Source organism: Poecilia reticulata, linkage group LG3, assembly GCF_000633615.1.
Source record: "Poecilia reticulata strain Guanapo linkage group LG3, Guppy_female_1.0+MT, whole genome shotgun sequence".
NCBI classification, from domain to species: domain Eukaryota; kingdom Metazoa; phylum Chordata; class Actinopteri; order Cyprinodontiformes; family Poeciliidae; genus Poecilia; species Poecilia reticulata.
In genome coordinates this window covers 30,611,985-30,626,458 of record NC_024333.1, presented here as the reverse complement: position 1 = coordinate 30,626,458, position 14,474 = coordinate 30,611,985, and the positions used below count along the sequence as shown (strand labels likewise).

Below are 14,474 nucleotides of genomic sequence, written 5' to 3'. Positions count from 1 at the left end.
GACTTCAATGTGTTTACAGAGTATCGCCAACCTTACTGTTAAGCTGCTAGCATGCTCACCATAGTCATGAAGGCCTTCAATTATGGAAAAGCACCTATTCAGTCGCAACATTTCTTTTTCTGTAATTTTTGTTCTTTAATCCTCCTTACCTTTATTGAATTGAATTGAGTTTATTGCCATTGTATGCGTGTACAATACGTTTAAAAGGATAAAACATTAAAGAAAATTTAAGAAGGGTTATTAATGAAAATGGGTGTAGGGAAAAAAAAATAGCCCCCTTGGCTGCAGAACGGGGTCACACCAGTCGTTATTGCAATTTATTCGACAGTGATTTATTTGGTGAAAATTTATTATGGGATGTCTTCACAAGAAGAAATCAGCAGAGCAGAGAGTCTCAGTGGTACGGCACGATCTGCAGTACAGGAGCCGAACCCTCCATGGGTTTGCATACCCTCCAACTTTGAGTCATCCAAGCTTGGCAGAGCTTTGAATCATTGCACAGTAACACACCGTGCATTGATTAAATCTGACAGCTGTTGCAAAATCGATGCATATCACAAAATTTGAGGAATGTAATATGAGGAAATATTGATTAACATTGCTCATGGCGAACTGTGATGCCATTGCTTTTGAGTTTTACTTCATATATAAGTTTCTGTGTCATTGCTAGCAGGCACACTGCAGGGAAATATCCATGAATGTGACATTAGGTTTCCCTCTCTGGAGATCGTGTATTCGTCAATTTTGTGTTCATCAAAAGATTGGACTCCAGCTCAGAAACCTTCCTTAAACTGTTTAGGTGCCAAATAGTTTGATCATAGAAGCAAACAATAATAAATTGTAAATAATCTTTAGAAAGCATTTATCTACATGCTTGTGGAATTATGAACACGTTTTTTTTTTTTTTTTTTTTTTTTTTGTAGATGCCATGGTTTCTTTCAGAAATGGTGCTGCAATTTAAATCATTATGTTTCCAGGTACAATTCGTTTAAATAGGACAAGAGCCAGCTTGAATAGCATTCAGATGTGTGACTTATTCCCGAGTTCATTGTGGTTTGTGTTTTCTGTTTTTGGAATGGAAAACAATCAAACACAGCAGGCTATAGAAAATAATGTCATCTATATCATTCTTACATACACCTACACACACACACACACGCACACACACACACACACACGCATATACACACATATAGAGGGGCAAACAGCTTTGTGTTGCATTGTTCCATCTAACTGGTTGATTATCTTGGCACGGAAACAAATTAACACACAAGCATCTCTATAAAGCCCACTCACACACACGCGCACATGCACACATCATGACAGTGCTAATGATGATTCTAAATGTCAGCCACACCAGGCCACATTTGCCTCATTTATTACTGTTACTTCCTCTGTCTGTCTTTGTGGGGGGGTTTTCACTTTAAATCTGTGTGTGACTGTTAAATGATGTGCAATGTTTATATTTAACCATAAAAGGGAAATATAAAGTGATATCTGCTGAAAAATAATCAGAATAAACCAGTGTAGTTAAGTGTAGACAGTTAGGTAAGTACTTAGTGTTAAACAGTGAACCACGGCTGTTGTGTGTGCATGGATGTTTATATGGAACCGTTGTATTAATTGATTTATTACATTTTTTTATGTGTAACATTTCTCTTAAAACTAATGTTTAAAAGACACATTTATGCTGGTTTCAGTTTTTAACTTTAGCTTAAATATCATGTTTTACGTGTGTAATTATTTCAGGAGAGACATTGCCGCTGGCAACATCCAATCAGATCATGCTTCGGTTCAATGCCAAGAGCGGCCAGTCAGCTAAAGGTTTTCATTTTGTCTACCAAGGTAACTCGTTGCTGTTTATTTCTTAGATGAAATATGTTTTCCCCACTTAAATACAGATGCATCTCACAAAAAAAATTACATGGTTTACTAACTATTTTAAAAAATGTTAAAACACGTCAGTTTTTTTATGTCGGTTTTTACCCTCAGTAAATTTGTGGGTTCATGGCTTACAGCTTTTAATAATCCAAAATTCAGTTTCTTTTATAGAATATTAAATCACATGAGTCTGAAAACCTGTTTACTAATGAATTTAATTATTCTCTTTCAATACAATTGAACGTATCTCTTCATTGTAGCTGTGCCTCGCACAAGCGACAGTCAGTGCAGCTCAGTGCCAGAGCCTCGGTACGGCAGACGAATCGGCTCGGAGTTCTCAGCCGGCTCCGTTGTCCGTTTCGAGTGCAGTCCTGGGTATCTTTTGAAAGGATCCAGCGCAATTCGATGCCAGGCTGTACCAGGTGCCCTCGCACAGTGGAACGCATCGACACCTACATGTATAGGTGAGGAGATCAGACCTGCGTAATATTAAGACTGCAACTGGCAAATCCACACACATCCAAAATGAAGCTTGCCACTGGATTTTGATTAAATAAGTCAGAAGTTGCACAAAAGACCATCAGTTTGTAGGGATCWCAGAATTTTGACCGACAAACTACTAAAACAAAAAATAATATGGCTTTCAACAAATGCAAATCACATTTTTAGATACCTTTTTCAAAGATTTGTTAGATAAATTTAATTTATGCTTAGAAATATTTTTGACTTTCCTCTCTGTTCTAAAATATTTTGAATTTTACATAAATTTAGTTATGTTTTAATAGATGTAGTAAAAAGATTAGACATTATTTAATTAACATTAAATTTAATAAGCAATATTTGGAAAAACTCAGATATACATTGTTACAGCATTTCCAGAAGAAAGAAATGACATTGTAGCACTGCTAAGGAAAGAACAGGTTGGACACCAGTGAGGTCTGAGAAGTGACTTTACATAAAGAGAAATGAAAACATTTTAACCTATTAAGTAGTTTTGCCTTGGTTAATTATATTGCAATAGACAACAAAAGTAACTGTTTTTATTTTCACTACAATTTTAGCAAACTTTATCTATGCCAATGTGAAACCTTTCACTGTTGAGAGCTGGCATTTTGCAAACATGTAAATAATTTAATGTATTCTTGCTCCGTTCAAACCATCATTCTGTTTTTTTTATTTTTTATTATTATTTTAGGCTATATTCCATCGTCCTGTCCTAATTAAAACCTACTTGGTGTATAAATTTTGCCAAAAATGTATATTTTATGCCTCCGTTTTAGTTCCCTGCAGTGGCAATTTGACTGAACGTCGAGGTACAATATTGTCTCCTGGCTATCCTGAGCCRTACCCTAATGCTCTAAACTGTCTGTGGAGGATCCATGTCAGTGAAGGAGCAGGAATACAGGTACACACATATATATGCAGTTAGACTGTCGCTCTTTAATGCACCAGTTGTACAGGATTGTTGTAGTTTTGCAAGTGATTATTGTTGTTTTGTTGTTAGATCCAAGTTATGACGTTTGCGACAGAACACAACTGGGACTCTCTGGAGATCTATGATGGAGGGGACATGACAGCTCCAAAACTGGGATCCTTTTCAGGTATGACAGCTTGAGCGGTCAAACAGGTCAGATACATAAAACTGCAGATGACATAAAAAAWAWAAAAWAAWAWAAAAWTGGCTGTATGGCACATGATTATTCCTTAAYTAAAKAGACACACAATAATTGTTTAGCATTGTAAAAATATGTTTAAGTGTTTGGTGTAGTTCTAACCTCAAATAGTGAACAATAATTATTAGAAATAGAGAAAAAGGATAGAGAAAGAGTGACACTAAGAAGAGAGTCACTAATAAAGTATAACCTTTTACAATTTCCCTGTAGAGTTTCCCTTGTGCCCTGCCCCAAGCACATATCTGTCTCACAGCTACCTCACATAAGACATGCCACATATAGGGCAATACACACACACACACACACACACACACCCAAATTTAATATATAACTGTACCCTTTTATAAAGAATGCACCTGGGAGCTGGCCACTACTACCATGTTGATCTAATGCTGACCACTGAGCACCTTTAGTCAGGCAGATAAAACTGCTTCTCTTTAAAATGCTTTTTGGCMATAGAGAAATTCTGTGCAGCTTTTGCAGGTGTTGTTTTTGTGTTTCAGTTTTAAGCACAAAAACTGCAAATTGTGCACGAGTTTTATTGACTTTTACCACATGAATAGTATAATGTCATATCATCACACTATTAGTAGAAATAGAAAAATGAGTTTATTCCCCAAAATCAAGTGTTTGGAATAAACCGAGTATATATCTTATCATTTGTAGTAAAGCAGTTTTATCCTGAAAATGTTGGTTGGGGCTTTAGTTTTGCAGCTAAAATGTTTTTCTATAACAGCCAGATTTGTCTTTTTTGTAACATCTGTCTCACACAATGAGACACCATGAATGAAAATGTCACAGTGATGAGCCGATGATATTATACACTCTCCTGCTGAGCTATGCAAGCACTTTGTCTACACTGATGAAGATTTCCTTATCTTGGGATACTGAATGATCAGAGCTGCTTCATCTGAAATACCTGACCTTCYCTTTGATAAATTARCCCAATATTTTCTGCATTTGTTACTTGAGGGTGCTCAGAATGTGAATAGTGTTATACTTTGATCAAGTTACACTTTTGAAAGTATTTGTAATTTTCTTCTTTTTTCTTAAYAAATGCAAAAGTTATGCAAAAAAGGAGCACATCAAAAATAGCACACATTAATTTATAGATAAGATTTTCCTTGATGTTTAAAAATGTGTYGAGTTTCTTTATGCTTACAGCCTCTTGAGTCATGCATTTAAAAAGGCCAATTCACATGGTYGAATGAGAAACACTGTACAATTATTTTSAAAGGGTAATGTTTTAAATCTGAGGTGACTGTTAACTGTCTATTTTAAGRAAAGCCAGGAAGTTTGTTTGTGTAGCACCTTCACAAATTAATTCAASTTATTTACCAGAAAAACAAAAGGAAATAAATACAGAAACAAAGAGAGACATGAAGCATCACATAAAAATATACAATTATGACACAATAAAAGAAAGGCATACTAGTATTGCAAAATTTAAGCAAATGAAAAAAAAAATGATAGGAATAAAAATAATAATTCTAACAATCTTTGGCCTTTTTTGGTCGTCCCTCGTTGAGTTCTCATCCTTGAAACACAAAAAGAATAGGTCTCTCCTTACCTGAGGGATGTTCATACTTCAGCAACAAACTCTGAAATGTATTTAGGCTCGTGACCCTCCACTGCCTTCTAGACTGGATTTTGATACAACGGAAACAGCTTGTGCATTTCTAKRAAAACTAAGAATCCCTAATTGGATTTTGAGATGATTTTTGAGCTTTTATTATTGTAAGTTTGACTTCAAAGCAATGCAAGCATGCTAAATAATACTGACAGACCTACCTTGTACAATATTGTAATGTTTTGTTTTGTGTGTGTGTCTGTGTATGTGTCGTGTAGGAACAACAGCTCCTGCTCTACTGAACTCAACATCCAATCAGCTACTCCTGCACTTTCAGAGTGACATCAGTGTGGTAGCAGCAGGCTTTCACCTGGAATATAAGAGTAAGCTAATGGAGATGGATTGGCTTCAAAAAGGAAATGCTTGATGATATAAAACTTCAAAGGCACTATAAAATYGTGTTCTCTCTAACTAGAAATGCACACAAACACACAATACTGCTGCCAAAGCTTCAACATCAAATAACGAGAGTCAGTGACCTGAACTGGTATTGCCCGAGAGCACACACACATGCTGAGCGCCGGGTTCTAGCAAACACGCACGCACACACACACACACAACGCTCACCTGGAGGGACACAAACAAATTCATGTAGGCTCAGACGCAAACACAGACTTCCTTTGCCTGTGTCAGGCATGCACATAAATCCAGTGAATGCGAAGGCACATGGGTACACAAGTATGCAGACCAAACAGGTATGGACACGGGCATTACCATCATGCATTTACACACCTGTCAGGGCATAGCTGTGCTTTTCAGTCCTTTGTACTTGTTTTAGCTTAGAATCACTTCTAGATCAATGAACATGTCCCCTTCTATGAGAATATGTGAGAGTTTTAGTGTGTATGAATGAGCATTTCGTGGTGTTCAGATTTATAGGTGGGTGCACACATTCGCATCACTGTTTTTGKCATCTCTGTGTGAGTTGACATGCCATTACTAGGAATGAAAACCTGGAAGACTTTGTTTTTATTTTTCCCTATATTTTTGCTTCGCTGTAGTTCTGAATGGCATTGTTCCGAGCTTTCTAGCTTARCTTTTATTACCAGACCCACAATTAGAGYTYGAGGGCTTTAAGTCCTTGAGTTACGGCAGCTCTTCCTGTTTATTGGTTTGAAATAGTTTTTTTTWATYGAGAATTGGGCTGATTTTAACCAGCCAGACTTACCGGCTTGTTGTTGATGATACAGTTAATACCGTCTCCAATGTTGGTCAATACCAACAACARAAAGGCAGATRATTTTAGTAGAAACCGGCAAAAAATTCATCTGCCTTAAATTAGTTGCGCRTTTTAGATGAGAGGAAAGATAGACCCAGTCATCTGCCATAAAACAAAGAAAATGCTAATGACAGAACTTATGATGTATACATATTGGGGAGTACAGATTGTAATAACAGYATGTTACATTCCTCGGCTGCAGCAGCATGACTCAAGAGACACGCTAATTTGTTCTAGTCCTAAATGTGTTGTGGCTTACTGCCCATCATCTCTATAACTGATATCCATGGAAACTTTTACATGTTGTAATGCTACAACTGCAAACTTCAAAGCACTTAACAAAAACTAATGTGATAGATGTCAAGAAGTGTGAAGCTAAATGTCAAAAAATAAAAAATGAAATGGTGTGATGTGCAATTTTATTCATCTCCTTTTACTCTAATGTCCTTAAATAAAATTGCAATCAATCACTCTCAAAACTAAATGTTGAAAAGAGTTTACCTGTGTGTAATTTTTTCTATGTGGCCCYCAGAGGTTTGATAGAAATAATTAGTTGACAAACGGCATCATGAAGATCAAGGAACACACTGGCGAGGTCTTGAAGTTTTGAAGTAAGGAAAACTAGGTGTTATTAAACAACATACCAAACTACATACCCTGACTGAGGTTTGGCTGTTCTGCGAAAAAGAAAACATTCAGTGCCTTGATGCCCGAAGCTAGTAGAAACTCACCCGTTTAGCTCTAATTGCATCATAACGTATTTCAAAAAAGTATTGATTCAGAGGGTTGTACAAATGCACACCACACTTTTTAATGTAAATATTGGRTGTTAATAGGAGAAAGTCAAAGTAAATAAATGCAGGCCTTCACTGGTTAAGATTCCTGGGTCTTTGATTCTTTGCAAACTCTTTAGGTTCTAAGGAAGAGATGCATACTCTTTTAAATGTAGATTAATTGGATCCGAAATGGATGGTACAAAGTTTTATTTTTGAACTGTCAAGAAGGTCTGCTAACTTTATATTTTTAAAGTTGTTATGTTATCAACAGAAGTGGGAAGAACTCGAGTGAGTTTTTCTTCTCTAAATAAAAAKGCTCGAAAGCGAATAACCTCCTCACTGTTAATGACTCAGAAGAGTTTGTCCGCCTGATGAAAGTATTCAAAACAAAGGAATTCTTCTTATCTCTTAACAGATAAAATGTAGCTCTTGCTTTCACATATAAACTTTCCAGGGTGAGTGAAATCATTGCTGCACATATTTCTTTCAAAATGTCTCACAGTAAACTACTTTAAACCGCAGTGCCACCCTCTTGTGACTACATTGCTTGTTGTTCAAAGAGCCAATTTAATCTTTACTCTGGAGCTTCAGCTACAGCAACATGATTATTAGTTTGTGATGGCCTACACCTAGAAAGACAGATTATGAAACTATAYAAACACTTCAGTACAGTTTATGTTTTAGAARTGTAAAAAATATGTTGCTCATGTTTGAGAATAGATCATTTTGTGTTCCCATCTGTATTTAAACGGGGCATGTGCAGCTGTTGGGGAAATTTAACTTTAAATCTAAATTTGCCATGGATGTCAGTAATCCTTTGCTAACCTATCCACACCCATATATTATAAATATAATTTCCGACTATGGTTGTGTGTAGTTGAAAACTAAASTAAGGCAAGYGAAAGGTAGAAGTAGCTACAACTGTATAACTACAATACAGTCATCAGTTGTTTCTTGAAGGATAGTTACTTTTTCTGAAAATGATGACTTCAGCAACCGCAAAATSCAAGTTTGGATATGTTGAAGAGATTCTATACAGAGYTCTTCATCACCAAATGGAACTTGTTTTTCTCATAAAACTCATTCTCAGAGATTAGTCAACTTTTAGCTGTTTTGAGACGATAGTTCACAGTTAGCGCGCTACATTGTGTTCTTTCTGCGGCGCAGATCGTTTTAGATGTTCTGCCATGAGACATGTGAATGATTCTGGCAGTGATTCTTCATCGCACTCTACGCTGATCACCTAAGGATGAGGGGAAATGTCTCTCTTGCTTGTCTGTCCTCTCGTAAGCTAAAATGGAAGTGTGGTAAATCCAGTCAGTTAGCCTTAACTGCTGTCGATGTCCAGCAGGAGTGGAGCAGCCCTGGTGGGATGTTTTGTGGTGCTGTCAGTAGTTTACTGGGCATGACCAGCCTCACATAGTCAGGACTTACTGTGTGTTGGCAGAAGAGAGAGAAAGATGGCCAGCCAAATGGAATAGTTTCATCGATCAGTTGTCATGACAGCCCACTGATGCTCTGCCTAATAATACACTGTCTGTGTTTGTTTGCGTGTGTGTATGCATGTTAAGCCTCACACAGCTTTCCTACTTATAGTCCCTTTAAAAATTCAAGTCTCCCTCATTCCCCCTTAGCAAGCAGACTCATGTAAAACTCACCCATCCATGCAGACTCACAAATGCCATTCAGGGGYGCTACGGGCCACCTGGATGTGCAYGCCTGAATGTTTGTGTGTGTGTGTGGGCACAGTTGGATCACTTCCTTTTGATGGTAGGAATGTGGATATGAACCAACACGACCAGTGACACAAGCATATCACCCAAGCAGTCCCTCGTCTTTCCCTCCTTCCCTCTCTTGATTCCTTCCTTCTTTCCTTTCCTCCTTCCTMCCTATCTTCCGCCCATGTGCTGCCATGGTAACAGCTCTAGGGCAGTCTCCCGCGGATGTTTCCACATGCACAAACAAACGCACTCGCACACAAATGTGAAGATGCACTTCTACTGGTCTCAGGGTCTGCTGCAGTCAAACTTATTAGAGATGTGTTTAACCTATTTTGTGCTGGGAATACAAATTCACTGCCAGGTTATTATCTTCTAAAACTTTTCTTTGTTCAWGTACTTATCAAATCTAAAATATTGTTGTCAATTTATGCTGGGGAATTTGTTCAAAAATAATAAATACAACTTTCTCATTTCTTTTCATAAGTTTATTCACTTTTTTTAGAGATGGAATAAATCTATGTGCTGTAATAAATAAATGTTATATACATATGTAAGCTAGTAAGAAGTGTGCTACAAATAATTAAAGCCTTGAGAAAAGGTCAAATTCCTATGAATGGAGAAAAGCAAAATGGAAGAGATTTCCTGCTGCTTTTACACATAATAAATTGCTTTTTTATGCTAAAATATAGGTTTAAAAACATTCAGAATGGGAAGTTTGTGGAAGTGGGATTTTTCTGCTTAAAATGTTAAGAATTAACGATCATATCGCATTTACTTTTTCAGGTCAATGGTTTTTAACCCAGGGGCTTAGCAATGCTCAGGGAAAAAAAAACAGCAACGTGCATTAAAATATACTTTTGGGGTAATAAAAAAAAAATCTGTTTTGTTTTTTGTGTGTTTTTCTTTTTTGTTGCAGCGGTTGGGCTGACCACTTGTCCTGAACCAATGATCCCAGCAAACGGCATAAAAACAGGAGACAGATACATGGTGAATGAGGTGGTAGCCTTCCATTGTGAACCTGGTTACACACTACAGGTAATAATCACACAACATACACAGCAACCCTGTGATGTTTATGATATGCATCAATTATTATGTCCTTTAAATTACACAGTTTTGTTAAAAGTACATTGTTCTCCACACTGTAATCATGAGTTACGTGTGAAAAGTGGTCAGCAACAATGAAGAACCACATTAAAACAATGCTGGTTCAATGTAAAATGCCCTTTTTTGAAACAAATACATATACATGTTAAAAAAACCTGTATAAATAGAGTTTTTAAAAAATATATAATTCCATGTCTAAAAATTGTATACTGGATATATACGCAGTTTAAAAAGATGCATTTGAAATTATGATGAGAGAGAAATTGCTTTTAAAGAAGTTAATTTGCAACATATGATTTGACTGGGGAGATCCATATGTTAATGTATTTGAGGCAACACCCGAAACACCTGCATTACATAATGTCCAGCCACAATGCCATTCAGGAAGTGCGAATGACAGAYAGTGCTTTATAGAGWTGGATRTCTTTTCTTATGCTGTTTATGCAGAAACCCAGAACAGCAGCAAAAAAGACAGTGTGAAAATTCTAACTGAAGCTGACAAGGTAGCTTTATCCACAGTTAAACAAGCTCTCTACCAACTTTAAATTAAATATAATTCAGCAAAGAAGAAGCCATTAGTCCAAAAACTGAGGTAAGGGTGTGGCAGGAAAGMCCAACACTCACATTTTAAAGGATCATCTCAGAACATCAGCCAGGAAAAATAATGCTTGGGCACATGTAGTATGAGTCTTCTGTCTGGATAGTCATTCTAGGAATGCCATAAAATGAGTTATAAAATAGCTTAATAACATTAAAGGCTGTTTTAGGGTGACCATCATAAAAGCCATGATCTCAGTCACTTAGAACAAATTTTGACAGAGCTAAAAAGGTACAAACAAACCTGACTCGGCTACTCCAGCTCTGTCAGAAGAAACTGGTCCAAATTCCAGCAAACTATTGTGAGAACCCTGGGGAAGAATTCTGTCATTATTCTAGCATTGAGCAAATATAAATATTTTGGTAATCCTGATTGTTAAAAAAAAAACAAAAAAAGCTAACATTGTATCTAAATATCACCTTTCAATTCTATTTATGTTTTCCCGGAGTATAAAATGAATGTATTAATGTTTTTATGTAATRAATCTAAGACACTGGATTATCTTTTTCAGGGTCATTCACACATCTCTTGCATGCCTGGCACTGTACGTCGGTGGAACTACCCACCACCTCTTTGCATAGGTATTGCCCAGACAAACACAAACACATTTTATTGTGGGCTACATTGTTTTATGAATTATTTCTGTACTGGGAAGGAAATGATGTCCTGCAGGCACAAACTTCACAGAATATTACATGGCAATGTGCTAGAACAGAAGAGGTACATCTAAAACTTTTGTACTTCCACAAAATAGAAAGAAAAAACAACTGTATGACGAATGAATGCCCCCCTGTAGATCTGCTTAAAAAATATATTTATTACTCATCTTTCTGAGGYGTAAGGACGAAATATTTTTTCATATCTATTTTTATTCCATTAGTATATTTTTTAAGTCTACAATAAAGTTTTTGAAACCAAGAAGTTTCTCCACTGTTGTGAGTTCAGCCATCAGTCAAATAATGGTGTAAGATGGTGCAAGCACCAACAGAATTTGCGCTTTGGAAAGTTGGTGTTTCTGACCTTTGTCAAGGTCATGTTTGTGTTTAGGATTGAATTATTCAACAGCTTCAGAAGCTCTTTTTAGACAATTCCCGCTAAACTTGTTCACATATCAGGATTCATTTAACGATGTGCTTCAACAGCCMCTACTCTTTTGTTAATTCTAGTTTTACAGCACACATTTTAGTACTTTGGAAACCTTTTGCAGCTCATTCATGTTCACATTTGTTAAGGATAAAAGCAACAATCCCCAGAGTATATTTCACATTTATAAACAATGTTTTATGTTCGCTCATTGCCAGCACGCTGCGGTGGGGTCCTATCTGAGATGAGTGGTGTCATCCTCAGTCCAGGTTTTCCTGGCAACTACCCTGGCAACCTGGACTGCACCTGGCAAATCACCCTGCCAGCTGGATATGGTGAGTTAGGCTTTATTGGATGAAGGAGCATTTCTCAAAAGAACATGTCATTTTAGGTATATTTGTTGGCTTATATTGGACACGTAGACATGCTTTTTTTAGTGCAAATTCTCCCGCATATTTTTCATATGTGAGTTGGTGACTGACCACATTGTAAACACACATACAGGCTACTACAGACGCCTTGGTACATGTTTACCCAAATGATTATAAAGGTTTTATCCACATATATAAATATTAAAATTGCAAATGACAACATTGGCCATTTCAAATGCACCAGTGTCATCATGAAACTGGTGTCCTAATGGACCGATTGACAATATGTAAGTGTTTTGAGGGTGACAGTTAAGGGGCTTAATGCAGCATATGTATTGATCTTTAAGATATTGGAGACAACTGTGTTTTCTTTAGACCTATTCAGCATAAGTCACCTGGCATGTGACTTCATGCATAAACATTAGTATTGATTTGTTTGATGTTATCACGTACCGTGTTGTTTGTTAGTGTTTTTTCTCTTTTGCTGGTTTTGAACATGTACCTTTTATGCTTGTTTACTAGGAGCCCATGTTCAGTTCCAGAACTTCTCCTCGGAGGACAACCACGACTTTCTTGAAGTCCGTGCCGGACCACAACACAGCTCTGCTCTCATTGGTCAATTCACAGGCTCACAGATTCCACCACCACTGATGAGCACTACTCACCTGACAATCATCCACTTCTACAGTGACCACTCAGAGAACAGGCCAGGGTTCAGACTGATCTACCAGGGTAAGTTGCAGTCATTTTTAAGGTATGCTTTGAGAAACGACCACAGAAATTGACCGAAGGCCTCATCGACGATAGAACAAGGCTGAATTCAAAATAAGTCTGCTGTTATTGTTGTTCTCATTTGGTGGGAGGTAGGGGGTGACAGTGGTTGCCCAAATTATTAAGGGGGGAAAAAATWGTCTTCTTAAAGGCTTAGAATAAATTAAGAACCCCTAACCTAGCGGCCAAATTACAAAGCCTGGCAACTCAAAGAAATGATTTATGGGATGAAAAAACACATTGCTACGAGGTTTCGAGCTTTGATCCCTGGATGAGTCATGCTAAAGACTTTAAAAACCTTGTGGCTTTTCGTTCATCATTAAAAAAGATGGATTGCCAGTAAACCCCTGTGAGAGACTGGCATCATGTCCAGCAGGCTTTACTTGTAGCCCTGAGTGTTTCACTTCAAAGACACGAGAGTTGCATTATGGGCCTGTATGCCAGGATAAGTAGAACAAGGCTTACTTACACATAAGCTAATGCACATTTATGTACACATCTTAATTTCTTTCTTCTTCTCTGCAACAGAAAGTCCCCTAATACTGTAACACCTGTCACCCTCCTCCTACTTTTATGTTTGAGGGATGCCAAAATCCTTCCGCACAATGAGTAACACCCAGTGACACCTGACAGCAATATTCTTTGGCAAGAGGCTACAGCACACACAGAACCTCATGATTACAACCCAAGCAGAGTGTACCTTCATTCCAGTGCCACTCTGCATCACATGCAATCTCAGGTGTTTAAAGCTTAAAAGGTCGTGAAACTGCATATCTGTGTGCACACCTGTGCAACCGGAGCTGGATAAGTGCTCAAGCCAAAAATGTGACTGTAAACATACTGGGAAAATGTACCCATACGCTACCATTTGAACCCAAGTGTGGCACATAAAAGCTTAAGGGAGCTCTAATTCTAGTTATAGGCGTTGGCACTCTGACATTGCACTGCTGATAAGTGCACTTTTCAGCACAAAAATTATGAAAGTTGTTCCTGGAGTTAGTTGAAGCCAAAATGTTGGTTGTAATATCCAAACTGTAAGTTCTCTTGCTTCCACAAGCATTTCGTCTGGCCTACATACAGTACATCCAAACTTCTGCTTACTGCTTTTCTAAAATTCATTTTATACTTTTGAGTTTCCAAGTCMTAGCCAGAATAGTTCGGATATCTGCTTTGTGGATATTGTTTTAATRTCACATTATTCCACGTAMKCGTAGTTCGTGATAGCACGGGCTATTCTGAAAATGTTTTCATCCTGTAATATGTCATCAGATCCTTCCTAAGCTTTAGATCCTACTTTTACCAAACATGCTTTCTGTGATTCAGACGACTGCAGAGCACTACAGACTGTGTTTGAGATGACCTTGTGTGAGTTGTGCGAGTTCTTTCAAGTGCTTTTTAGGCGCCACTTGTTCTGTCACCCTTTGTGGTAGCAAGGACTTCAATGTCAGTCACCTTCTTTTACTGTGAAAGGCACATTTAATGGAAAGGCTTCACTTGCCATGACACCCATGCAGAGAAAAATATGCCTTTAATAGACAAGCATTCRCTGGTATTTCCTCTAGCAAGTGCTGACATGTTATGCACATATGTGCACATAAGAGAGAAAAGTTTCTCTTAACACTTATTGTCTAATATGTGTATGTT

General features: G+C 37.4%; 1 protein-coding gene across 1 annotated transcript in view; it reads left to right on the top strand.

Moving 5' to 3' along the window:
* LOC103462895 (CUB and sushi domain-containing protein 1) overlaps positions 1-14,474 on the top strand; it is a 221,121-nt gene that overhangs the window by 134,481 nt on the left and 72,166 nt on the right. The window contains exons 36-42 of the mRNA XM_017303877.1: positions 1,750-1,845; positions 2,142-2,345; positions 3,162-3,286; positions 3,386-3,482; positions 9,817-9,912; positions 11,907-12,023; positions 12,582-12,791. Coding sequence (XP_017159366.1) covers positions 1,750-1,845; positions 2,142-2,345; positions 3,162-3,286; positions 3,386-3,482; positions 9,817-9,912; positions 11,907-12,023; positions 12,582-12,791 — 945 coding nt within the window. The remainder of the gene's footprint in view (positions 1-1,749; positions 1,846-2,141; positions 2,346-3,161; positions 3,287-3,385; positions 3,483-9,816; positions 9,913-11,906; positions 12,024-12,581; positions 12,792-14,474) is intronic.